At 41.5% G+C, this 27895-nt stretch overlaps 1 protein-coding gene across 9 annotated transcripts in view; it reads right to left on the bottom strand.

The window, feature by feature from the left end:
* NKTR (natural killer cell triggering receptor) overlaps positions 1–27719 on the bottom strand; it is a 69312-nt gene extending 41593 nt beyond the window's left edge. For 8 of the 9 annotated variants that reach the window (XM_039523413.1, XM_039523409.1, XM_039523412.1 and 5 more), the window contains exons 1-6: positions 27617–27719; positions 22691–22785; positions 10617–10691; positions 6927–7034; positions 5387–5431; positions 3388–3475 (exon numbers count right to left, since the gene is read on the bottom strand). In XM_039523413.1, the coding sequence (XP_039379347.1) occupies positions 3388–3475; positions 5387–5431; positions 6927–7034; positions 10617–10691; positions 22691–22748 (374 nt within the window). In that variant the 5' untranslated portion in view covers positions 22749–22785; positions 27617–27719. Of the gene's footprint in view, positions 1–3387; positions 3476–5046; positions 5075–5386; positions 5432–6926; positions 7035–10616; positions 10692–22690; positions 22786–27616 lie in introns of those variants that run through there. The other variant, XM_039523415.1, reaches the window with a different exon arrangement.
* Between the last annotated feature and the right edge of the window lie 176 nt (positions 27720–27895).

Below are 27895 nucleotides of genomic sequence, written 5' to 3' on the forward strand. Positions count from 1 at the left end.
AAGAAAAAAATCCAGAATACTTAACGTTGTTTTAGTTAAATAAAACAATTCAAGTGTCTGTCTGGCGATGTTCTCCTCCTAATACAGCATGACAAGAAAATCCTCCAAATATTAATGATTAACCTGTTGAATTGAAGATAGTTCACCTCCCAATGACTTCATAAATATCTGCTTGGTAAATGAAATAACCAATCATTCATTTTCTGATATAGCTGTAAAACTAATCTGAAAAGTTTTCAAAATAAATCACTGTTTAAAAATTTATAGTGCAGGGGTTCTCGAACTGGGGGGTCAGGACCCCTCAGGGGGTCGCAAGGTTATTACATTGGGGTGGGGGGGGTCACGAGCTGTCAGATTCCACCTCAAGCCCCGCTTTGCCTCTAGCATTTATAATGGTATTAAATATATAAAAACATGCTTTTAATTTATACGGGGGGGGGGGTCCACACTCAGAGGCTTGCTATGTGAAAGGGGTCACCAGTACAAAAGTTTGAGAACCACTGGTATAGTGTGTACCTTCTAAAAATGAAACCTGCTTCTATCGCTGAGTTGTGAAGAATATGTATTAAGGTTATAACAACCAACAAGAATGCACTTTTATGTAGAAAACCATGATTAAATCGAGTCTTCCTGACTAGTGATTTAAATTATTATTTAAATAAATCAAATCCACCCTGTGGACAAATATAAAGCTCTTGACACCAATACAAATATGTGCAATATCAGAATATGCTATCCAATCATGCACAAATCCTGTATGTGCAGGACTGAAAACAAAATTAAGGAAGAATTGACATAACTCCTTCTATAAATCCAACAAATTGGATGTACCATTTCAAAAAGCTATGACTGTGTTTTATTTCAAGTCTGAAAATGTCCTTTAAAACCTACCCAATAATCTTTTTAGCTATATAAATAGAATTATATATTTTTAAATGAACATTCTATTTAATATGAAATATTAAGATTATATTAATTTTGCCTCTCAAACAGCTTAAAGGATGAGGGCCAGGAAAGGACTATTTTGGGTTTCAAGAACTTTATACTTTAATGAGGGTAAATCAGGTTATACAAACTTAATGGCATTCAGCTTGGAGGAATATTGTAAGTAGAGGTAACTTCGTTGAGTAAGAACTACTACTTTCATATATTACATTTTTACCTTTTAAACGATGAAATCATTGGGAGTGAAATCTGGAAACAATTATTTTTAAGAGCAATCTAAACCTGAAACTGTGCATATTAGAAGCTCTCTTATGAGCAGTTGCTATGATTTGTGAATTTATACCCATAAAGGAAAGTCTGCATGAAAAGAAAGCCATGGTTGTATTTTGTGGTCTCTCATGACCCATCCTTGCCCAACCACAAATCAAATTACTAAAGAAGACCCCACCTCTGGAACTGATCGTGCATAGCCATACTGCTGCACCTCTGCAGCATTTCAATGTAACTTGTATGGTTGCAGCAGTCCCGCCCTGTGAGCTATCAGTTGCGGGATTCATGCTTAACTTGTAAAACTTTTTCTTTGAGAGATAAACAGAAGTGGTATCAATTAATGCAGTTTTTAAAATACACGTGCTTTTAAAAACATTTCATGTTTGAAAAGTATAATAGAAATGTTTCTTTCAATATTTATCTTTCCGTGATTAAATCAAATAATTTAAATTTTGTATTTAATGTTACCTTAATGTGCTTTTTTATTTAAAAAAAATTAACCTAAACACACCACACACTCAGCTTGTCTATTTAAAAAATTTGGATACACATATCTAAATATAATATGGGAAAGATAAAAGAAACTTTAGAGCCCTCAGATGGTAGCTTCTTGATTGATGTAGCTCATTAAATTTTCAAGTTTACAGTTCAGATAAACTCAAAAATGGAAAATTACGACTTGAGAATCAAAAAGCAAGTCACTATATATTACACTTAAAAGATCATAGTGAACTAATCTGTTTTAAATACTTATTTATAAGTTATGTAATTTTATATATATGTAACATGTGTTATATATACACACAGCTTAACGTATAAAGTGTACTGTACTCAGTAATACACAGCCGTCTTCCAGCCAAACTGACAGAGATAACAGCAGGTGGCACCACAAACCTTCAGCTTTTTGGGGAGCAGAGGGTTTCTGAGTGTCAAATCAGAAGTAAATCAATTTCCAAAGATTGCCTCTTGTGCTTCTATTTGTTTTCCATTTTTAGGACATTCTTTAGGAAGTGACCTAAAAATGTCTCTTATCTGAACCTTATTGGATTACGCTGAAGACCTCTTTTCAGGCAAAGAAAATGAGCATCCTTTTGGACAATTTACTCCCTTTATTGCAGACAGTGAAGCGCCATTCATTCTTATCCATCAAGAAAGATGGCAAAGTAAACAAAGTTTTAATGTAACAAACTATATTATTATTTAATTTCTGAAGAATAACAATGGAAAGATACTTCACAATGAAAGCCTCCTCCCCAACATAAACCCAAAAGTTAGAAACCAGATCTTTTTCAGATATGCACTGTGAAATGTTAGAACAGAGGACAATTTTTAAAAGATAGTGAAGTAGATGCATAGTCAAACATTAGTAAATTTTAAAGAGAGACATTAGTGAGCCTAAAATTTGATGTCAGCCAAAACGTGAGTTATTTCTTTCAGTACAGAACAGTTATTCCTGTTAGAGCTGTACTTTAGTCAAGTAACTTGCATATTGTAACAGAAATATGCTTATAAACTGGAGTGTTTTATAACAGAAATAAGAACTGTATGAGAAGGGCTCTTCTACAGTTCCTTCAACAAACACCCTTAATTTAAATCCAGTTTAACCAGTGTTGGCAGAAAAGCCATTTGTACACAGATACGTACAGTACTGTGCAGCAACAGAGAAGGAAGGCACTTCAGGGATAGACTTGAATAGTAAGTAAGAATACCCCACAAAAACAGACCACATTTTGAAAACACGTGCAACTGTTGACACTTAAACTGTCTATATATTAGACATCTTGTCCTTTTCCACATAAAATTTTGAAGTTTGGAGTCTACAGATGCTCAATTATAATTTATTTCATGTGCCTGATATTGAAGAACACAAAGCAAAAAACAATCTACCCCAGGGACACCAATGAACACAAAAGCCTAGGCCAATGTAATTTTAGAAAAAAGAAGCGATAAACAAGTAACATTCATATATGATCAATTCTTGTGCTCCAGGAAAACACAAATAAATTGAGACTATTGTATTTAATGTTCCTAATTACAATAGCTCAGAGATAGCAGGTACCCACTGGATTCTAGTCAAACATCCATATATATTTAATTTAGCAATACCATCTTTCTCATGAACAGCGCTTCTCTGTTTAAGAAAAGCTCAGCTCTCAAATTACATCTACTCACATGAAAAATTGGGAACCATTGGTATGTTTGCCTCGATTTGCCATTGACAAAAGGAATGCTCTGTCATGTTTGAGAACAAAGTTTTCATCTGTTTGAAGAAAAAAAACAACATGTTAGTTTCCCCCATAAATGAATACAAGTATAATTTTCTTAGCAGCACATGGACAGTACAACCAGAAATTCTTCTTCTGCTCACTAAGGAAACTTGAACACTTAAAAAAAAAAGAAATCTATGCAAAATCTCTCAAAAATTAAGGGCGGAGACAGATTTATATTTGTTAAGTCAAATACCAAGTAAAGAACACAGGAATTTTCTTTTTTCTTTTCTTTTTTTTTTTAAATAAAGTCACAACTGCTTTAGAAACAATCTGAAACATATTGTTAAGAATAAATGTATTTAAAATGTTTTGTTATTATCTTCAAAACAACTTGAATTCATCATACGCTTCCAACAACTTAAACCCAACAATGTCTCCTGAAAGAAAGCCACTTTAATAACAGACTCTCCCTCTCCCATCCTAAAACATGGCTGAACATATTCAATGCTATCATTTACACATCATGTTGAGTATAACTTAGATAGGAAGACACAGTAAACAACTTTTTCCCTGCCAGGGTGTTAACTAGTGCACTACATCAATCTACGGAACCCAAACTTGAAGTTTCAAAATCCAAAAGGAAATTAATTTAATAGTGACACTTGCATGAGAGGAGTAAAACACGTCCTCCTCTTCAACCCAACTGTAAAAGACAGATTAGAGGTTGAAAAATAAGAATGTATTATTTAATCCTATGAACTAAGTAAAGAGGATCCATAGTTGTGCAGTTAAAATATTTTCAATCAGCAAAATGAAATAAGTACACAACTAATTTACCACAGACAAAATCATATTAGACTTAAGGCTGTATCATTAATGTTTAAAAGTGCAGACAAATATACAGTACCAGATTTTTAGCACTTACCAATCCAAGTGTATTCTTTAGAAACAAGAGCTGAATTTTTAAAGTAGGGAGCTGTTATATAGCTGCTTCTGATTAACAGCTGTAATATTCTGACATCTAACTATGCTTCCTTATAACATAGTAAAGAAACTTCACAGCATGCACCTAACTACAAAGAATTGCTCACAGCACACAATACATGAAACACCCAACAGCTTATGTACAGGCTTGTGTCAAGACTGGAATAGCACAATAACTTCCCATTTTTTACATTTAAAAATTATACTGTACCTTGCCTCCTAAAAGCACTGATTACCATTACAAACTCTCAGACCTCTCTCTTCCCAAAAAAGCTTTAGAAAGAAGGTGAATGGTGTACATTTATCTACTCTATGCAAGCAAATAAATAACTTGCACGGAGTATAAATACAGCCACATATTTTTAGAAACCAACAGTAAATATACAAACCTCAGAGGGAAAAAATGGACAGTATTTTTAAAGAAACAAGAACTGTTTTGAACTGGGAATAATTCCAAGTATTTATTCTCCAAATAATTAATTTTCCCTCAAAAAAGTTAGATACAGAATTCTCCATGTCTCCAAGCAATACAGATATCCATCCACAAACTGATACATTATCAGTTGTCCACATATTTACTAGGGAGGGTGCAAGGGAACAGAGTTTGAATTTGTGTTACTGAGCTTGTGTCTCTTACCTTTTCATTTTGCAAAAGACCACATTCTCTATAAACAAAAGAATATGTTGACAGTTTTAGGCAGGAAGATAGGAGTTTTCATGAATAAAGTTGCCTAACCTCCATGCTGAAAGTCATGTTTAACCAGTAAAGTTAGCCTTAATTAATTTTGTCAGTTAACATTAAATATCTCAATTAATGTATCTGAAATCCATGCATATAAAAATAACTGTCATGCAACATTAGTTTCATGCAAAAGGTGACCTATAAGTAGACCTTTCCACATTAAATATCTTGGGATTCAAAACTTCTTTTATCTCAGAAATGAAGCAAAAGACCATAAAGACATATTAGCCCTTACCTTTAAAATATCCACCATAAATAGATTCACCTCCTTTTCCATTACCTATGTAGTAAAAGCATGCATTAAACCTTATCAGAAGATTTTAAGTTTGCTTTATAAACAAACAATTTTAGAATAGTAAGTGACAAATTATTTTCAAAAGGTACTATTTGTAAATAATATGAACTAAAGGGATACACTCAAGTATCAAATATCCAACATTTAGATTTTGTACAAAAGTTTTCTAAAGTCTAACATGAAAAGTTTCTTTTAATTTCATGAAATATTTTTGTTTGGCTTTAAATATGCCCCTATGGAGTCTGCAGCTCAGACCTTTGCAGCAGTGATGTAGTTCACAGTCCAGTAAAGCTTGCCCTGGGGAAGGAGGGAACTGGAAAAACTTAAGTGAAGCTCCAAAGCAGTGGTGGGCAACGTGTGGCCTGTCAGAGTTATCCGCTGGTGGGCTGCGAGACAGTTTGTTTACACTGACCACCACGGACATGGCCGCCTGCAGCTCCCAGTGGCCATGCCTGCGGATGGTCAATGTAAAACTGTCTCGCGGCCCGCCAGCGGATTACCCTGCTGGGCCGCGTGCGGCCCGTGGGCCGCAGGTTGCACACCACTGCTCCAAAGGCTGCTCCTCTCCCTTAGCACATATTGATCTGCAAACAGGAGGAAACAGGAAAAAGTAGCAGCAGGTATCAGAGAAGAGAGCTAACAAACAAGGTTGACAGCTTTCCATGCCCACAGAAATCCAGCTGTGGGTCAGATGCCATAGAAGTGAAAAAGTTGCTACCAGTTCTTTCAAAGCAACCCCACCCTATATCTGTCCCCTAGCTTCTTTGTTGGTACAACGTACCTGCAGAGGCAGCCTTTTACCAGTTGAGAGAGTTCAATCTGCAAGGCCAGTAAGAGTGCAGCGGTAAAGAAAAATCCACTTTGGGGAGGGCAAACATTTTAGGGAAGGGCTGAGGGAGGGACACTAAGTTCTGTGTATATTGGGGGAAAAGAAGCAGAACAAGTCCTTGACGCTTTGAATTTGCATTTGGAGGCTCATCCAATACGTATTTTCAATGCACCCATCTCCATTGTACTTATTCACATAGTTACATCCCTTTAATGCAGTATTGTACCAGCACAAAAGAATCAGAGTTAACATTACTAGCATTGCCCACACTGTGTAAAATACAACAAGGAAAAGATTTAAAGTAAATTAGACTTAAGGTGTTTTCTTCAAACAACAAAAGATAGTGTTAGCAACTCAGGCAAGGAAATCTGTGTTTTAAAACTATATATTTTTAACATCTAACAAGAACATTTTAGAACCTCAGTATCAAAAAATACCTAAGGGGATTCTTATGGTATTCCAAAGACTCCATAATGCAATTCTAAATGCAATCTTAATTATAATATACAAGAATGAAAAATAATGTAATATTTGGCTTTAATATCTACAAAGTATAAGCACATTTAAGGAATTTTCTGGCAGTAATTTTAACTTTGTAAATTAGAACTGCAATTAAATCTCTTAGCACAGAGAAAAAAAAATCTGTTTTACCTTCACTGAAGTCTCCACCCTGAATCATGAAGTTTTTAACCACACGATGGAAAGTAGAGCCTTTGTAACACAGCTTTTTTCTAGTTGTTTTTCCAATTCCTTTTTCACCTGGTAAAAGGAAACATAAAAAATAAAAAAGTTAAATTACTGCCCAAACCCCTAAGCAGGGATATATTTTTTCTGGGAAACTCGGAGTTTAAGAGAAGCCATCAAAACGGGAAATGTAAGACAGCCTCATACAGATAAGGAAAAAGGGATGAAGCCCCAGATACTATGACAATGCAGACAGCATCTGGTCACAGCAAAGACAGTGCACCAAAAAGAGTATTTTAAGGAGGCTGACCCAGGAGGACAGCAGCAATGAGCACTGCTGCAGACAGGAACTATCTCCAGAGAGGTCAGAACTGCCTTTGTAATGAAGAAAGGCAGGATAGGCAAAGCAGCTACAGAAGGCAGTTCAAGCAAGTACTGCTGCATTGGGCCCCTGCTGTAAAATGCTGCCTCCTGCCAGCACCCTGCAAAACCACAACAGGGCAGGGAAAACTCTCCTTTTGGGGCTCAAGGACCCATGGGAAAGAAATTGTAGGATGAATCCAGCTATAGTCTGAAGCCTGAACAGCAGCTTCAGAAAGCAGGGACCCATGGACACTGATGTCAAACTGTTTTCTGCGGTTCTTTCTGAACATTCTCTTCATGTGCAGATTCCCTGTTTGCTCCAGTTCCCTCCCAACTGCCTTCCTCATGGTCTCCAACCCCCTAATCTCCTAACATAATCCCAAAGAATTTAAACACCAAACAAAAAAATTGCAGACAAATATGATGATAGTAGCCATTGTATTGCTCACTCTCCTTGTATATTTTATCTGTTTTCACTTACTCTTTGTCTGTCTTGTTTGGTCTCACTATAAGATATTCGAGGGAGGGACTGCCCCTTATTCTCTTTGTACAGTGTCTAGCATAATGGGTCCCTATTCTCAGTTAGCCCCAATGCACTACCATAGTAAACATGATGATGATGATGATTTAAATAAAAAAAACAAACAACAACAACAGGAACTGGAGGGAGAAATATATGGGGCATCACTATGGATGGCTCAAAAAATTAAAGTTTTAAAGCTGTTATCGGTTCCCCACCGGGCCATAGGCTGGAAGAATGAACCCAACAGGAACAGCGATGGGTATTTTTGAAGAAAACAATTTTCTTGGAGGAAAACTATTCTAATCCATGGTTTATTGTAAAAGATTAGAGTATAATCATGCCCTACCAAAGGCAAAAAAAAGTGTGAAAAGTAATGGACAAATATTAAAATTAAAGGCCATGTTCCAATTTCCCCACCACCTTTGGATAGGTGATTTTGGTCCTCCTCTAAAGCATTTAACACTTCTAGATAACTGGCATTTCTGGAGGAAGTGCTAACCTCTAATATTAACAACAGTGCTGGAGTTTCCCTATTGAGCAAAGTGTTCCCTAGTGTGCAAAGATGTCCCACTGAGGGAAAAAACCTGGTCAACAGAGTAGGTGTGCATGGTTAGGGGTCAACTCCATGCTCTGAAACGAATTTACCTAATGGAAGCAAGTAAGTCTTCAAAAAGACACTATGTCTCTAGTAACTAATCAGCTGTCTATTTAAATCCAAAACAAAAAAGAAAGGCAACTGAATCCAATTGTTTTAATGAAAAGTTCTACACTGTTGGCCAAATGAATACTTTTCTTGGTTAAAAAAAAAAAAGGGCAGTTAAGTGCACAGTAATCAGAAAAGCAGAAGAAGAGAGGATAAAATGCTAGAGGATTGCACACTTTACTGCTTACGTAGGACGAGCTGCACATCCAAATAGACAGCAGCATATGACACTGCTTTCCTGTGATATGTATATGCATTGGGAGTGGGCACCAGAGAGATTCCTCTGTCTGCAGCACCAAATGGATACACTGGGCCTGATTTTCTTTTCACAGCAGTGGAAATTGGGCTTTCATTGACTTTGGTCAAAATCAACAGGGTTATGCCCACTGATGCCTAGAACATTCCCTAATATTTCAAAATTGATCTGCTGTGCAGCACCACAACCCTTCAGGCCATGTCATTGCTAAGGAGTCAGCAGAACTGTATGCAACAGGCAGGTGGTGGGAGGGGCAGGAACACAGTCTCTATCCCTGAACCCGAATGCCCTACCCTTAACCTTGTAGATCTCCACCCCGTGAGAACCTCAAAGCACTTTATAGGGCTGAGGAAATTCACCTTCCTGCGCCCTTGGGCCAAGAGGAGTGAAAGGAAATTAAGTGTCATTACAGTCAGTTCCTGACACTTTCACCCCCTCATGCTCCCCCATGTCCCCACTACCCAGACTTGTAACCTCCATGTTGCCTTTTACTCTCACATACATTCCCACCCCAAACATCCTGGCTGCCACTGGATAATCTTTGTTCTCCATCACAAACACAATCCCAACAAATCCTGACAGTTCTGCTTATGTAGGCCAAGCTGTATACCCAACAAGAAAGAGCAGCCTATTAAGCTGCTGCCAGTGATGTGTGTACAAAAGAAGCAGGGAGTGAAAGAGATTTCTGTCTGCAGCACCATATGGGCATTCTGGTGGGCCTGACTAGAGGAAATCAGGCTTTTCCACTTTTCACCAAACTCAAGAGTTCTGCCCATTAATGCCTACAACATTCACTGAAATTTTAGAATCGATTGGATGCGGTGTTCAAAAGTCATCACATCATATACACAGAAGGACATGCCCCAGAGCTGAGTCCAGGGTCTCACTTTACTTAGCCAATAGGCCGTATAGATAAGCATACTGTTAGTAAGGAAAATACCTGATAGTTAATGATAAAACACTGTCTTAAAATCTTCTTAGTAGGTTTATGTATTTAAATACACCTCTACCTCAATATAATGCTGTCCTTGGGAGCCAAAAAATCTTACCGCATTATAGGTGAAACCGTGTTATATTGAACTTGCTTTGATCCACCGGAGTGTGCAGCCCCACCCCCCAGGAGCACTGCTTTACCGTGTTATATCCAAATTCGTGTTATATAGGGTGGCGTTATATCGAGATAGCAGTGTATGTGAAAAATATCTCTATTTCACACAGTTGGATAAGATTTTAGAATACGCCTTATGTCAATTGCTCCACTCAAGTTAGCTTTTAAACCCTTAAAAGCTGGAGCAGGAGTATATGCAGTCTCAACTAAACAATGAGTTACTGAAAATGAGTAATTCATCTATGCTGCCACCCCCACCATAACATAAATGTGGGTAATTGCTACATTGCGAGTGCTCTGATCTCCACTTTCAGCTGTCAAACCCATGCATAACTTTCTATAGTGCCCAATCCATTCTCTGGTACCAAACCCTCACAATCTTTTATTCCCCTAACGAGCACCAGGCAATAACCCCCCTGCAATCCCCCCTTACCAACCTAGTATTCTGAATGTCGTTGAAACTTCTAAAAACATACTTGTTCCACAAAACCTACCAGCTATAATATCCACTCACCCCTGTTTGTTCTCTGTATGGTATGCATTTAGATTCTTAAATTTTGGGGGCTGGAATTGTGCTCTTTGTTCATGGTATTCTGCACATTACACACTACCAAAACAATTATGGTGCTATAGCTAATACTAAGAAAAATCTGTAATGATAATTAACAATAAATGATTGATAATAATGGGAAAAAATTACTTACCTGAACATAAGCAAAGAAAGTTTTTGCAAGTCTTTGGACATACATCTGAGAACAGCTGAAACATAATTCGACCAACTGGAAGAAAATATAAGTATATGCTGTTACAAAATATATGGTGTTCACTCTGCCAATTTTTTGTCATTATAAACAAGCAAGCATGATTTTTATTTACCATTTCACTGAAAATGTATTTTAAGAAGTAGACTGAGAACTGAGCAAGTTCTGAAAATGTAGTATTAAAATAAGTGGTTGGAAAGAGAACAGTGACAGGAACAATTTACCTGAAATTAAAATTAAATAACTGCACCATATCTAATTTATGAAACATCCTAATCACTTAATAGTGGCTTGAAATTAAGAAATAAAGATCAAATTATACCTACAATAAATATTTTATCTTGTCTATAACAACTGTTTTGAAACAAGTCACTTAAATTGCTTTATGCCTTAGATAAATATTTTGAGTATCACAGGAGCAATGGGAATTTTTTTTTAAGGTAGCACCCTTTGTACAAGGATAGAGACATTTGAAGCTGTAAAAGTTATATATATTTCATTATCACCTAGAGGCCTCAGCTAGATCGGGGCCCCACTGCACGAACTGTTGTACAGCTATAAATCACAATCTCTGGCCCAAAAAACTGAGTGCAACACCTGTTTAGCTGCTTTGAGACAGCTTTTCTCTTTATGCAAAGAGAGCTTCACAACTTCCATTAACAATAATGGAAGAATCATGGAAACAGTAGGGCTGGAAGAGACCTCGAGAGGTCATCTAGTCCAGAGTTTCTCAACAACCGGTCTGTGGAGCAGCACCGGTACATGGAAGCCTCCTTGCCAGTCTCTGAGATTTCTCCAACACAGTTTAGGAAGGCAGCAAGCTGGTTTCTGGTATCAAAAAGGTTGAGAAACACCAATCTAGTCCATCTCCTTGTTCAGGCAAAGGCCAGTCACACGTATTCTTAGAATTAGGGCTCAGAAGAAGTGGTAACTTATGGTGCCTTATAACATTACTTTATCTAGGCACACATTAATATGTTCAAAGGCACAAAAAGTTTTTTAAAAGAAGTTTTCATATTTCGTTTTGTATATTCCAAGCTACCTGAAACTGCATTTCATAAACCAAAGAGCATAAATAATGTTTGTAGAACAGTATAGTGAAACGCACAATTTGCAAAACAAAATTTGCTTGATAGACTTCTTATAGCTTGTGAAATAAAAACCACAAAAACTAAATCATTGTCAAATATTATACAGATCTTTGTGATAACCTATTAAAGAGTACCCTCTAGTGGTATAAAACATCAACACTGACCATAAAAGCAGCAAAAGATTGTATTGCTCCAAGTTTGCTGAAAAGCTACTATGGAATTAGTTCTACTGTCCTGCCATGAAAAAAGTCTCTTGAAATTGAGACTGAAATTATTCTATGTTGTGGCATCTAGGAATATTTTCAGATAACTTCCTTTCTAAGAAATTCAGCAAGTTTTAATTCTGATTCTCTAAAAATATATGTAATTGTCAGAATGTCTTCCCAATAATTTACTGGTTTGGAAAGTCAGGAGATTCTCTACCTTAGTGTGGGCACAAAGGTTCATCCAGGACAGACTGGCAGGCCTCACCTCCCTCCCTTCTCCCACCAGCAGTCAAGGAAGAGAGGAGGGGGGTGGGAAAAGGATGAGCTCATACTTCAGCAGAATTTCCCCCACATTTGCTTGAAGTTCCCTCCACAGGACCAGAAGCTGCTCCTAAACCTGATTAAGCGCCTTTTTAGTATTAACCCTAGCTAGAATGTATCTAGCAATTTTTATTAACATTAGTTAATAAGCCATTTTGCTTAGTTAAGAACACTGTAAAAGTCTTATATGTAACATTTACTGGTTAGCTTAATCTTAACCATCATTATGCAGTTATTTTTAATTCCACATCCTTCATGAGAACTGTCTCCCTTTCCCCATCATGACAAAGACTAAGGAGATGTGTAATATAATTTGTTTAACATATTAAACTGTGGAACTCATCATCACAGGACACCACTGAGGTCAAGAGTTTAAATGGATTTGAACAAAAAAATCAAGGTCCAATAGTTACATTTGATAGTATAATAAAATATTTATAGAAGAGATAAATGTTAAGAAAAATACTTCCTATGGAGGTAAATTATTCCATAATTGTCCACAACAGCATTTTTTCCATCTTGAATTATCTGGTACTGACCACTGTTAGAAACAAGATACTGGACTAGATGGACCATCAGTCTGATGTGGTGTGGGAATTCTATGAATATTAGAACTCAAAATTGAGAATTTATAACAGAAGAGACTACTCATCCTCATAGTACCACTGGAATATGTGTTAATGAATAAGCAAAGGCAAGGTGTGTGTCTTAAGCCCCACCCTTCTCAAGGAGTTTGGCTCCTAAATCCAGGCTGCAGGGAAATGCCTCCCTCTGCTGGGGATTCTCAGCTGCAAAATCTGTCTTGGAGTTAGGTGCCTGTGCAGTTCTAAGAAGGAGGAGCATCTTCATAACTCTTATCCCAGTGGTTAGGGTACTCACTTGGGATGTGGGACATCCCTGGTTTAAGCCCCCTTCAGCTGAGACACACCTTCACCACAGTGGATAAATAATTTAAAAAATCACTGGGCCAAAGAGAGCGTGAGCAAGCACAAACATGAGAATGACTCTGTAGTCTGGTGACTTGAGACTCACCTGGGAAGTGGGACACCCAGGATCAAGTCCTCCTGATCCACTGGCTTTTTAATTTATCCACAGCAGAACAGCTTCAACAAGAGAGACTGAGGGATCACCCACAACAAAATATCCCATATCCAGTGGCTAGACCACTCACCTGACAGGTGACAGATCCCAGTTCAAATCCCTTCTCCACCTCAGACAGAGGGGAACTTGAACCAGGAGTCTCCCACATCCCAAGTGGTGTACCCTAACCACTGGACTAAAAGTTCTCCCCACTCCCTCTGTATGCTTTGTAGAAATTCAGCTATGAGGGCGTGATCTGGTAAGCATACTCTGAGTGAGTTAGGCATTCCACAACCTATCTTCCCCTAGTTCTTGCATCATGCTGGGGCTTAGGTGTCTGGATGCCTAGAATGAAGCTGCAGTGTACATATCCAGAGGCAGAAACATAGGCGCCTAGGGAATGTCTACTGCAAAAATGTATACGCTGAGCAATTTTAGGTTACCTACACGGTTTGGCAGCAGTTGAGGAGGGGTTTTGTGAATCCCAAAGGAGCCTGAGTGTGGGATTTAGACACCTAACTCCTTTTGTGAAGGGAGCCCTGGGAGTCATACAGACACACAGGTGAGTGTGCTCATAATACATCTTTTCTATGTCAAAAGATAAGCTTGACCTAACACAATGTACAGTTGACAATGAAAAAGGCTCTCCTTCACATAAGCTATGCTCCTATTTAGATAAAGCAGGATGAATATATACCTTACTTTGATTGTGCATCATGCGGTTTGGCATACATCTAGGTATCCATCAGGGGGCGGATGGGGGTCCTCACACTTATCTGTCTGCTAACATATCATACAAGTTGCACAGGTTTTATCACTTGTCAATTGGAAAAAAAGAGTCCTCACCAATGCAGGCAAGTAAGTGAGTCAGACAAGGATCTTACAGCAACCTTCACAGCTAGGACAATACACATAAATGCACATACAATTATTGGTATGAATTTAACAAGCGAAAATTGTACGTGAAATCTGTTTGATAGCCAATAAACGTAGGTTTTATCTTTCTCTCTCCCTGAGACAGGAAGGAACCCATTTTAAACCTAGAGTCCACAGCCATACACAAGGCGCTCTCTTTCGCAAAGTAGGTAAGAAAAAATTTAGTGCCCTCAATTTTCCTAGGCGTATCAACTTTCTCAAGTGCTCTCTCCTCCTTTCTCACTGAATTGACACCCCAAAAATGTATTTAACTTCCCTTCCTGTTATAAAGATTAGATCATCCAATTAGAGAAGAAAAAACATACCACATGACTTTGGTGACTAACCACAGAGCTTGAAGAGCAAATTCTGGATATTGAAGGATTATTTACTATGAACAGTTTGTGAACAACATATAAAACCTATCTGAACAAGTAAAAATAAGTTAGCTAAATATGAACTGTTTACAAATAAATCTGCAATGAATATTTCAGCCAGTTTAGTTAAGTGGTCCTTCAGAGCTTTCATTTTCACAGGATACCTACAGCACAGTGGGGGTCGGTGTCCATCACTAGGGCTCGTAGGTGCTATAGTAATACAAATACGTAAGAAAGAATGTTGACGATGTAGTTGCTTTTTTCTCCTGGTGAACTCCCTCATCCAATCTGAGCTGCAAATCTCCCTGTTACCCACCTTTCAAAACCTTCTTGGACCAAACAGAGTACTGGGAAAATTACAGCACACTCATACTACCATTAATAGGAGGCTCATAATGAAGTATAGGTTCCTAATGTCCAGACAGTGACATACAACCTCTGCAGCATTGAGTGTGTAATAATGGCAGCCTGCCAGAAGCCTGAGGACCACACACAATTTGAACCCAAGTTTAAATTATTTAATAAAAACAGATGCATGATCACATCTCTCTCAGAGTTTGAAATTCATGGGAATAAAAGTTTAACCAAAACAAAAATTTTAAATTGCAATACAAGTGAAAGGGAGGCTACTTTTCTTTTTACACAATAAGAAATTCTATTAAGAGAAATGAATAGCTTTGTTATTTAAATTATTAGTTAAAAAAACTTGTCTCCCCCTCTGGTCAGGCATTTAAGGGAAAAGAGTCTTATCAAAGCAACACTTGAATAATTATTCTTTTCCACCTTTCTTGCCCTGCATTCTCTGAAGCAACCTAAAGCCCCACAAAAACTTCTTCCTTCCACAGCACTAACCCCGTCCCAATAAATGTGTCTGTCTTCTATGCTGCCACAAATATAAATTTATTTGAATACTACCTGAAGGTGATTAGGACTATAAAAAATTACTCTTTTTCTGAATAACTGAATAAATTAGGTGGGAGACTACAGTAATCAATCTTCTCCAAGCCCTAGTTTCTGCTTAAACCTCTGATTAATTTGGTGCCTTGTAGCCCTGAGGATTAATCTGTTGGTCTGTATAAATGTCTCTCTTATGAATTTAAGTATTTGATGTAATAAGCTTACAGATTTATATTAAGAATAAGTTTGGCTGAAATGCAAGAAACATACATTCTGTATGACACTAAGGCAACTTCAGCACATTTTGGGACCCTCATTCAGAAAAGTGATAATAAGACAAAATACCTGCGCAGATGTCTGGAGACCTTTAACTGAACCAATAACAGTAAAGGGTGGAAAAAGGGGATTTTTGCCCACAAATCTAACAAGTACACTACAAATGCGTACATACCTATCATTCATACACACATACATGTTAACCTATGAGGCAAATGTACCCTAACATTTCCGTGGGGGAAAGATGAAATTTGGGCATAGGAGGAAGGATTTCCAACTAATGCTCTATAAAAAGGTGAGACAATTCACCATTAAACAGGCGATACACCCATCTATCTGCTCCTGTCTACTCTTCATCGCCTCCACCCTCATCTACGTATCAATGCTACCCATCTACGAAGGCTATTAACAGGCCGTAGTATTATTTCTTTTCAAAACTGTAAGTGAAAAGGGATTCAATCTCCCTTATATTTCATTTTAGTTAAAGCATATAGCATATATAAAGTTAAATTAGAACGCAAACAATCTTAAAGTAACTTCCTCTGCCAAAGGTGTGAAAAATGCCCAAGCTGCTGCTGCACCACAGTGTGTGAGTATCAATTAAGTCTGCAGCTTATAAGAGATATATTTATGATAATACACTGTTAAAGAACTGTGATATTTGTAACTTTGTAATCCTGAACTGATTTACCATTTGCTTACCATTTCATTAATTTTAATAAAAAGGTCTTTATAACTATATTTGTTTCAGTGTAAGCTCCTGTCATAACCCCAAAGTTCCTTTTATAAACTCTGTGAAGCCTAATTCAGGACAAACTTTATCTTCTGATCAAACATATTGGCGAGCCAAACCCATACTCATTAATATCCAATAATTATTATTAATATTATTGATTAAAATTAATTAATACAATTATATTAAGTGGATAAATTACATCAACACTACTAACATACCCCAAATCAGGTTACAGCCTTCAGTTTGCTGTGTTCCTAAATACAATTTGCTTTAGGCTTCATTTCAAATCTCTATGGTCTTTCACTAAACACTAACACTAAGCATAGCTCTATATAAAACAGTGAAAGATATTGTGCTTGCCCCAAAGATTTATCAAGTCGGCTCACAAAGGAGACCGCCCCATCCCATCCCTTTCATACTATACTATGAGTGAGGGAATGAATGAAAAGAAAAAACCTGGGAGAGCGATTGAGAGGAGAGAGAGCATTAATAAGGAAAGTTCAGTAGAATTTAAGGGAGAGGGCAAATAAGACTAGCAAATACAGTATGTTTTCTGGAGGATGAAGGGATGGTGGTCATAAGTATTAAGTCTGGGCTTATTCAGCTTTAAATTCACCACTCAAGAGTAAAAATAAATCAGAGGAAACATTGCTCTGCCCTGCCATATAAGTTACTGAAACCTGTGAGTGAATAAAACAAAAAACAACACACACACACACACTCCTATCCAGAGCTTTACAAACCTTTGACATGTTTAAAACACAATCCAGAACACCACAATGTTAAATGGAGTTATTCAACTATGCATGTGCTGGTATACCAGACTATTTGGGAAAACAGGTACTGCAACTAGTCTGTCCCTATAAATACATATTTTGCATTATTTAAGAAGTGTTTTTCCATGACATTTGCAAAAAAGGTAAAAAGCATACCAAGAACAAATACACTACATTATTAATAGCTCTCTGCACTAGTGTCATATGCAAAGTTCTCACACTTGCTTATATTTCCAATTTATTTTGCAATTAGTGCTGGAAAAAAACAAACCGCACCAACCATAAATAAAAAGAAATACATACCAGAGAAAAATAGGACATACCTATTTGTAAAGAGCCATACTATCTATCTATCTATGAGATCAAGACCCTCCCCCCAATGTACTGTGTATTATAATAGATCTAATTGTAAAACGAATGAGGAGTACTTGTGGCACCTTAGAGACTAACAAATTTATTTGGGCATAAGCTACATTTGCGCTACATTGATGATATCTTCATCATCTGGACCCATGCAAAAGAAGCCGTTGAGGAATTTCACCAACAATTTTGATCCCACCATCAACTTCAGCCTGGATCAGTCCACACAAGAGATCCACTTCCGGGACACTACAGTGCTAACAAGCAATGGTCACATAAACATCACCCTATACCGGAAACCTACTGACCGCTATACTGACCTACATGCCTCCAGCTTTCATCCAGATCACATCACATGATCCATTGTCCGCAGCCAAGCTCTAAGATAAAACCGCATTTGCTCCAATCCCTCAGACAGAGACAAACACCTACAAGATCTCTATCAAGCGTTCTTAAAACTACAATACCCACCTGCTGAAGTGAACAAACAGACTGAAAGAGCCTGAAGAATACCCATAAGTTACCTACTACAGGACAGGCCCAAAAAAGAAAGTAACAGAATACCACTAGCCATCACCTTCATACCCCAACTAAAACCTCTCCAGCACATCATCATGGATCTATAACCTATCCTGAAGGACGATCCCTCACTCTCACAGATCTTGGGAGACAGGCCAGTCCTTGCTTACAGATAGCCCCCCAACCTGAAGCAAATACTCACCAGCAACCACACAACAAAAACACTAACTCAGGAACCTATCCTTGCAACAAAGCCCGTTGCCAACTCTATCCACATATCTATTCAAGGGACACCATCATAGGACCTAGTCATATCAGCCACACCATCAGAGGCTCGTTCACCTGCACATATACCAATGTAATATATGCCACCATGTGCCAGCAATGCCCCTCTGCCATGTACATTGGCCAAACCGGACAGTCTCTATGTAAAAGAATAAATGGACACAAATCAGACGTCAAGAATTATAACATTCAAAAACCAGTCAGAGAACATTTCAACCTCCCTGGTCACTCAATTACAGACCTAAAAGTCGCAATTCTTCAACAATTTTTTTTCAAAAACAAACTCCAACGAGAAACTGCAGAACTTGGAATTAATCTGCAAACTGGACACCATTAAATTAGTCTTAAATAAGGACAGGGATTGGATGGGTCATTACATAAAATAAAAACTATTTCCCCATGCTAATTTCCCCCCTACTGTTACTCATGCCTTCCTGTCAACTGTTTGAAATGGGCCATCCTGATTATCACTACACAAGTTTTTTCCCCCTGCTGATAATACCCCACCTTAATTGATTAGTCTGGTTAGAGTTGGTATGACAGCACCCATTTTTTTATGTTCCTACTATATTTTCCACTGCATGCATCTGATGAAGTGGGATTTAGCACATGAAACCTTATGCCCAAATACATTTGTTAGTCTAAGGTGCCACAAGTACTCATTCTTTTTGCTGATACAGACTAAACACGGCTACCACTCTGAGATCTAATTGTGTGGCAGAGCCCTCCACTCAAATTCTGTCTCCACCACACTGCCTTCCAGACCAATCAATACACTATCCTTTATTTTTATATTAAACTCAATTTTTATTTTATACTGTTCCCATATCTTAAATTGCTGCAGATATCATGACAATAAGTAACTGCCTTGTAGTATATGTCAGGGGAAAGCTGAAGGTTTTGGATGTGTGGATAGGTTGGGGCTTTGGGCACCCAGGAAAGTATGGGAAGTTATTATAGGTTTTAGTACCCAGAAGACAACCAAGACTTCTGGTACTACGCAAAGAATGATTCTCATCTTACCCTCCCTGTTTTCAGCAAAGGCAGAGATCACTTTAAAATGTCTATGTATGTTTGTGGGTAGGGGGTGATTTCTTGCTCTCCACCACAGCAACCTTTGACAATAATTAGTTGTGTCACTACACCCTGCTCCAACCTCTCTGCTATATCCAATAATTATGAATAAGCACACTAGCCTGATATTTTTCTAAAATAATCCACAGCTAACTGGATAATTTTGACGTTTAAGCAGTTATCAGATTTCTGAATTAATACCTCACTGATATGAGAAAGGCAGGGCAGTGCACATCTCTGAGGGTCATTGTTTCAAGCCATCTGCAGATTCAGGCAGACATCACTGTATAGTTTATATTTAATTCAGATTTTGAATGTCATCAAAAGGAGTACAGAATAAATAGGTACTGGATTTCTAAGGGTGACAGGTATTACAAATAAATGCAATATTTATCAAATCTCAAATAATAGCCCATAACAGTCTCACAAAACCAATACTGCAATGTTTGGATCTTCACTGCTAGAAAGCACTAGTCTTTTCATTTTTATAAGGGTGTAGTGTATGGTTGAATGGTTTAGAGAGACAAAACCATCTTGGCAGGGGGTTAGACTAGATGACCTTTTCGGTCCCTTCTAACCCTATGGTTCTATGGTTTAGCTTTCATTTTAAAATAAGGTTAACATTCTGAAGTACAATTAGGTGATAAATTCAAAAAGAATTATTATGTACCAATATATGGTGCTGCATAATCACATTATATATCATTCCTGATCTTAATGTTAGCACAATTTGTAAATCAGCATGGTTGGCATTTGCACAGGAAAACAATCAATCGCAATAAATACAGCAGAGCTTTAAAAGTGTTGTGAGGATCATTCAATTTTAAAGATGGAACAAGTTACATCATACCACACAAAGAATGTGTCAAACATCTGTGTTGAAAGAGAATGGATTAATATCCAACCTTCCTTTATTTGCACCAGCAATATAAGGTAATCTCTAAGAGAGGGGCAGCAGTTTAGGCCTCCCTTAGCTTTCAGCCACTGAAGACACATTGGCAGTCTACCTCCTCTTGTGGATGCAAACACATGGCTGAGGAAGGGGCCAGAAAGCAAACAAGAGACAGGTGGAGTTGGGAGCAGAAGACTGAACAAGGTAGGGGAGATTAGGGGAAGGGATCAAAAACAAAACACCTAGGATGAGGTCTAAAATAAAATCCCAGGATAGGAGAAATGAAGAGGGAAGAGTACTGAGAATCAATAAGCAAAGTTTTTGGGTGGAAATTGCATCGTGTTTCTTTCTATTGCAAATCCATTTAACTAACACATTTAGACTGGTAACCAAAGATGCAGAATTGTAACCTTCCCCCCACAATCTATTTCTGAGTTTGATTTTTTGAATGCTCCCATCCTATGACAAGAGTGGATTTAAAGTCGTGGAGAATTGTGACTTTTGTATTACAGCCGAAGCTCTGTTTTTTATTTCTGTTCAGAAAAGAGTGTAGAAAATGTAAAGTAGTGTGAACTTCTAACAATACAGCTATGAATTATGTTGCAGTGAGCTTATTCTTGTAACAAGCTATTGAAAACAGTTAATCTTTGCTCCTGAAGATTTTATAGAAGAGTAAAAGCAAGCAAAATGGCTTCAATATACACCTGAAAATGGCAGAAATTTGGAAGTATAAACAGAGAAAATTTATTTCAGTGATACTTCTAAACTTAAAGGCTTTCAGGGAAATGGTGAGATAGAAAATGAAAGTAAAAGGAGCCATCACCCTTTAAAATGTTTATTTTTGGGTGTGTGTTGCGGCAGTGAACAGCAGTAACACAACATTTAAACAGCACTTTAAAAGTTCAAAGAGCTTTACAACATTAATCCTCATAACAGTGAAGTAGACACAAATACTACCACTTTACAGATCAGGAAATTGAGACAGACAGTGAAGACTATGCAGCAACTCACAAAGCATAACAGGGACTAGAACTCAGGCCTGGTCTACACTAGGGGGCGGGATCGATGTAAGATACACAACTTCAGCTAAGGGAAGAACGTAGCTAAAGTCGAAGTATCTTATTTCGACTTACCTCCCGTCCTCATGGTGCGGGATCGACGGCTGCGGCTCCCTCTGTTGACTCCACTACCACCGCTCGCCCTGGTGGAGTTCCGGAGTCGACGGGAGTGCGTTCGGGGATCGATATACCACGTCTAGATGAGACGCGATATATTGATCCCCAATAAACCGATTCGGCGGGTAGTGTAGACATACCCTCAGACCTCCCAATACTGGCAGACTATACTGCTTCCCATAGGGAACTATGAGCTAGGTATGGAAGAGATGTTTTAGACCAGGGGTTGGCAACCTTTCAGAAGTGCTGTGCCGAGTCTCCATTTATTCACTCTAATTTAAGGTTTTGCTTGCCAGTAATACATTTTAACATTTTAGAAGGTCTCTTTCTATAAGTCTATAATATATAACTAAATTATTGTTGTATGTAAAGTAATTAAGGTTTTTTAAATGTTTAAGAAGCTTCATTTAAAATTAAATTAAAATGCAGAGCCCCCGGACCAGTGGCCAGGACCTGGGCAGTGTGAGTGCCACTGAAAATCAGCTCACGTGCCATCTTCGGCACCTGTGCCATAGGTTACCTACCCCTGTTTTAGACCATCCACTAATGGCACTTACTTATAAGTGTTAAGTGCCTTTAAGAACTGTAACAAATAAAGCTCCATCATCCTGCAGAATCCCCTCATCAGTTCTATCCATTTTCTATAGTTTGTTTTGTTTGTACAAACAATCTTGAAGATACAAATATAGCATCATATGTGTTTTGTTGTATTAATTTCAACTGGTTAGAACTTATACCATACAGCCCTTTTCACCTTCAAAGTACTGAGCATTTATTAACCCTACCAAATCCCTGTAGGGAAAAACCTGGTTAAAGAAAAATTCCACAGTACTATGGAAGACATTCTAAACACAACATCAAATTGCAAAGAATATTAAACTACTAGAAATATTAAGTATCTTATGTACAGTTGATCAAACCCAAAAGAAACATGCTGATTGCCTAAATCAGTGGTAAGAGCCTATCCACTATCTAAAGCAGAAAACTGAGCAAACACAAATAAATAAATAGTTGTCATGCACAGCCCCAAATCTTACCTGGTTCCCGATTTATTTCTATATCAAAGAAGCACTGAGGCCGGTCCTGTGCCCCCATGGCAGCAGGGAGCTCCAGCCCCTCTCCTCCTCGCCACCTTGACACAGAAGAGAACAGAATAAACCAGGAGACATGCAGCACATCTTGAGATCCCGCCCCAGTGAGGGACTCTATCCTATTCTAGTCAAGTCCTTGTATTACAGTCCCCAAACTGAGCCAGTGCTCTGTCCCATTCCAAGAAGGGATGGAAACAATGACACTGTATCATTTCCAGTCCTGGAAACAACAGCACCCCACATCTCCCATCCTCCAAAAGCAGCCAATAATGACTCATGCTTTAACGAGATGAGACAAAATGAAATAAAGATTTATTATTAGTAGTAATGATGAGAATCTCTCGCTGACAAGTAGGGAGCGAAGTGGGCCCTTGCCCTTACCCACCCCAGGGAACTGGAATGGAAGATCAGACTTCTTTCTGATCACTCAAAATTCGGAGGAGCAAAGAATGTCAACTCCTGTCCCCAATCATTCAGAGTTGAGGGCAGGTTTGGGAAACCTGCTCCACTTTGGTACAAATATTGCAAAAGATGGGTGAGAATTCTGCTTACTTCCCCTTCCTCAGGAATTTGGGGTGGGGAAGCGAGGAATCTGGGTACATGGGGATGCTGAGTCTTTCCCTGCTGCTTCCCCTACTGGGTGTGTGTGGGGTTAAGATCTTTCCTTATTCCCCCACTTTTTTGGTGAATTAGGAGGGAGAGATCAACTCTGGAGGGAGAGATCCTGCTGCCCCCTTTTGGGGAAATTTGGGGAGGAGTTAAGATCATTCCCTGCTGCCCCCCCCCCTTGGGCAATTTGGGGGTGAATGTGTGAGGAGGTTAAGATCCTTCCCTGCTGCCCCCCACTCTGTAGGAGCTAGGATGGGGAGTTAGCTCCCTTCCACACACACCTTTTAGGGGAATTTGAGAGGCGTGAGCCCCCTGCCTTGCTGCCCCCCCTTATAGGAACTTGGGGAATACACTGCCCTACTTGGGAATGTGTCATTGAAGAGTTGGAGAAGTCCTTTCCTGCTGCCTCCCCCTTACAGGAATGCAGGGATGTGCACAAGGGAGGGAGGGAAGAAGGGGCAGGCCCCCACCCCAATAATCATCAGCGGCACAGAACTTCTCTAGCCCCGCAGCTGCGGTGGCAGCGTGGGCTGCTGGGAGGAGAGCAAGCACCTCCTGGAGAGAGGGGACACAGCGGAGGGAAAAGCAAGCTCCTATCTACGGAGTGGTGGGGGGCAGCAGGGGAGGGAAGAGTGAGCTCCTGCTGGAGACAGGTCCACAGAAAGGGGTCAAAGTTAAATTTTTCTGCATGCCCCTGCAGGAAGGTGGTGGTGAGGACCCCACCAACTGCCTCAGTTTTGGCTGAAATGGTGTCATTGCCTCACTGGGAATTTGGGGTGACCCCATAGAAACTAGTAGGTGTCCCTCCCTCCTTCCCCCAACTGGGCAGAATTAGCAGTCGCTGCATCCTTCCCTGGCAGCTCCTGCACTTTATTCCCATTCCCCCCTACGAAGAGCTAGTGCTCCAGCCACTAGCCCCAAACATCATTAGCTGGCTGACATACCCCCCTCTCCTCCTTCCACCTCCCACTCCTGTGTGTCCCCACTATTCCACTCCCCCTCTCCTCTCATCACAGGCACTGTGCTCACCACCACACCCTGCACCTCTACCCAGGAGGGAGGTGCCTGGGCCCTCCTCTCCATCCTCCTGGAGCACACCAGGAGAGGAGAGAGCAGATTCCAACTGTAATCCTGTGAGAACACACACCTCATGTTTTCCACCCTCACCATGATGTGGCAGTAAAAGGGCAGGGGTAATAAATGGAAACTGCTAGTACAGGTTTCAAATCAACACTCCCCCATTCACACACACTGCCCCCTCTAGTGCCCCTGCATGCTCCCCCTGGCATGGGTTCATTCTCCTCATGTACAAACACCCCCTCTTCTGTGCTGTCCCACCTATCATTCAAGGTCAGCGCCTCCCCCCTACACAAGCACCACCCTTCCCCCAGCAGGCTGGACCTCTCCCACACCAAGAAGGGACAAAAACAATCACACTGTCTCACTGCCAACCCAAGCACAGCAACACCCTCCTCTGCCCCACAGCAATGACTAGTGTTGTACCCAGAGGAGACACAGCATCAGAAAGGATTACTATTCTGAACAGTAAAGAGCACCTCTCCCTGGCAGATGGGGGCAGGAGGGCCCTCTAACCCACCCCAGTGAATTAGAAGTGGGGAGCAGACACCATTTAGATCACTGGGAACTGGGGGAAAACAAAGAACCTAGACTCCTGCCCCCACATCAGTGGCAGTAGGAGGCAAGTTTGGGGATCCTGCTCCCACTTTGGTAAAAGCAGCAAAGAGTCTTGTGGCACCTTATAGACTAACAGACGTTTGGGAGCATGAGCTTTCGTGGGTGAATAGCCACTTCGTCGGATGTATTCACCCACGAAAGCTCATGCTCCCAAACGTCTGTTAGTCTATAAGGTGCCACAAGACTCTTTGCTGCTTTTACAGATCCAGACTAACACGGCTACCCCTCTGATACTTGACACTTTGGTAAAGACACTGTAGAGGAAGAGCGAGGGCTCTGCTTGCCGACCCCTCCTCCTCCCTTAAGAATTGTGCGGGGCGGAGCAAGCGATCTGGGTTTCTGGGGAGGTTATGCTTCTTCCTTGCTGCCCCTTTTGTGGGATTTAAATATGTTGGGAGTTAATATCTTCCCCTGCTTCCTCTCTCCTCATTTAGAACAATTTGGGTGGTGGTAGGAGGGGATGCAGCAGAGTCCTTGATGGTTCCTTACTCAGAAAACCTGACCATACCCAGTTATCTACAGGCGTGGTCACACCAGCCCCACTTCCCCATTATTCACAAGGGGGTTTGGGGATTCCCTTTGTTAGCCTCCTTAATGCTCTCTCCAGCTGGGGGATCAAAATGGAAGTCACAAACACCCCACACTTTTGGGTATACTCTCTCCCTGAGGTCTCAGAAGAAGGGAGGTGGTGAGTCTACAGTGCTGCCAACAACCCAGTCCCTTAAGTTATGGGTTTGTATAAATCGCTCTGGCTGGGTCTCTGTGGCAAGCTCAGCCTATCTGTTTTACCCTGGGAGTGCACTGTACTCTTCTCAGGGTCACAGATAAGGTCTCCTGCCTAAGACTTCCCTCTGCACAGTTAGCAACCGCTCCTACAGTGTGATGCTTAAGGGCGATCTTGCTCCTCCCCGCCCCCACTGCAATTTCCCCCATTTCATGCATGATTGACAAGGCCAGAGGGGGTGGGGCTGGACCTACAAAAGTCTCTCTGGCCTATTCCTCATCCCTAGGGACTCCACCCCTTCACAAGGGGGTTAAGATCATTTCTAGCTGCTCCTACATTGTGGGAGTTGGATGGAGAGTCAGGACTCCTCTCCACGCACCCTTCAGGGGAATTTAGGAGGCAGGGAGTGCCTTATTGCCCCTCCCCTTGTAGGAACACATATGGAGCTAGGGGAAGACACTCCCTCCTATGGGAATGGGGGGCGGGGTGGTGTCCTTTTCCTAATACCTCTTCCATAGAGGAAGGTGCGGGTGAGAACCCCCCCTCCCTCTGTGTGGTGACTGGAGGGGTGACCCCCACTAGGAATTAGGGGGGAACTGTGGGAACTAATAGGCCTCCCCCCCTTGAGAACTAGGAGGTGACCCTGTGTGAACGAAAAGCCCCTCCCCCGGGAAAAAGGGAATGACCCCGTGGGAACCAGCTGGCCCCACTCCGCCGCGCCCCCTCATCATCACAGGCACCGCGCTCGCCCCCGCGCGCCCTGCCGGTGAGGCGCGCGCCCCCGCGAGAACGGAGTCCACGCTGTAATCCCGCGAGAAGACGCCCGTCTCGCGTTTGCCGCCCTGCCCGTGATGTGGCAGTAGGACGGCCGGGGTCACGAAGGGAGGTGGCCGGGGTCGCTTTCTCCTGAGCAGCGCCCCTTCCACACACGCTCTGCCCCCGGGGCTCGTTCTCCTCCCGTACAAATACCCGGCCGGACATGGCTCCAAGGCAGCGCCCCCCCTCTCCCGCCGGGCAGGGCCCCTCCCACCCCAAGGAGGGACGGAAGCAACCAGTGTCCCAGCGGCTTCCCCCCCCCCCCCGGCAGTGGCTAGTGCTGTACCCAGAGGGGCTCCCGAGGTTTATTGTGAACCAGAACGAGCACCTTTCCCTGGCGAGTAGGGGGAGGGCGGAGGCCATTGCTGAGCCCCGGCCCACCGGGGGGCAGACACCGCTCGGTCAATGGGAACTGGGGGGAGCGAAGACCCTGGGCTCCTGCCCCCAGATCACTGGGAGCAGGGGGCAGGTTTGGGGCTGCTGCTCCCACTCTGGTGCAGACATTGTGGAGGACGAGTGAGGGCTCCGGCTGCTTTCCCCGGGAACTGGGGAGGGGTGGGGAGAGGGGGGTTGCTCGTGGCCTACTGCCCCCCCTTGGGGAAGTCTGGGTGCGTGTGTGGGGGGGATTAAGCTCTGTCTCTGCTGCTCCCTCGGGGGGAGATCAGAAGCAGACCCTTTCCTGCTGCCTCCGCTTTGGGGGAGCCCGGCTGGAGCCAGGACCCCTGCTCACACCCCTTAGGGGAATCTGGGGGGAGCGAGCCCCTGCCTAGCTGCCCACCCCCCGGTAGGAACATGTGTGGAGCCGGAGAAGACACCGCCCCCTCTAGTAAGGGGGGGAGGCACTTTCCTGCTGCCTCCCGCTTACAAGCGGGGGGGGGTGAGGACCCCCCCTCAGTGGTGACTAGAAGGGTGACCCCGTGGGAACTAACAGGCCTCCCCAGCCCCACCAGCAATTAGGGGGTGACCCCGTGGGAACGAGTCGGTCTCCCCTCCCCACTGCGGGAGATTAGCAGCAGCTGCGTCCTTACCTGGCAGCTCCTTCGCTTTGTTTCCCTTCCCCGGTTCCTCCCCCCGTGTGAGGAGCTACAGCCGGAGCCACCGGCCCCAAACGTCAATAACGGGCTGACTCCCCTCCCCTCTCCCGCGCGTCCCCGCCACCTCCCCTCGTCACGGGCGCGGCGCTCGCCACCGCGCCTTGCCGGCGCACGCGCCCAGGGCCGGAGGAAAGCTCGCGCTTTGCCCCCTGGGCCCCGCCCCCCTCGCGCGCGCGCCTTGGCCCAACCGTCGCTCCTGCTCCGGTCAGGGGG

The sequence above is a fragment of the Mauremys reevesii genome, linkage group 2 (assembly GCF_016161935.1).
Source record: "Mauremys reevesii isolate NIE-2019 linkage group 2, ASM1616193v1, whole genome shotgun sequence".
Taxonomy (NCBI): domain Eukaryota; kingdom Metazoa; phylum Chordata; order Testudines; family Geoemydidae; genus Mauremys; species Mauremys reevesii.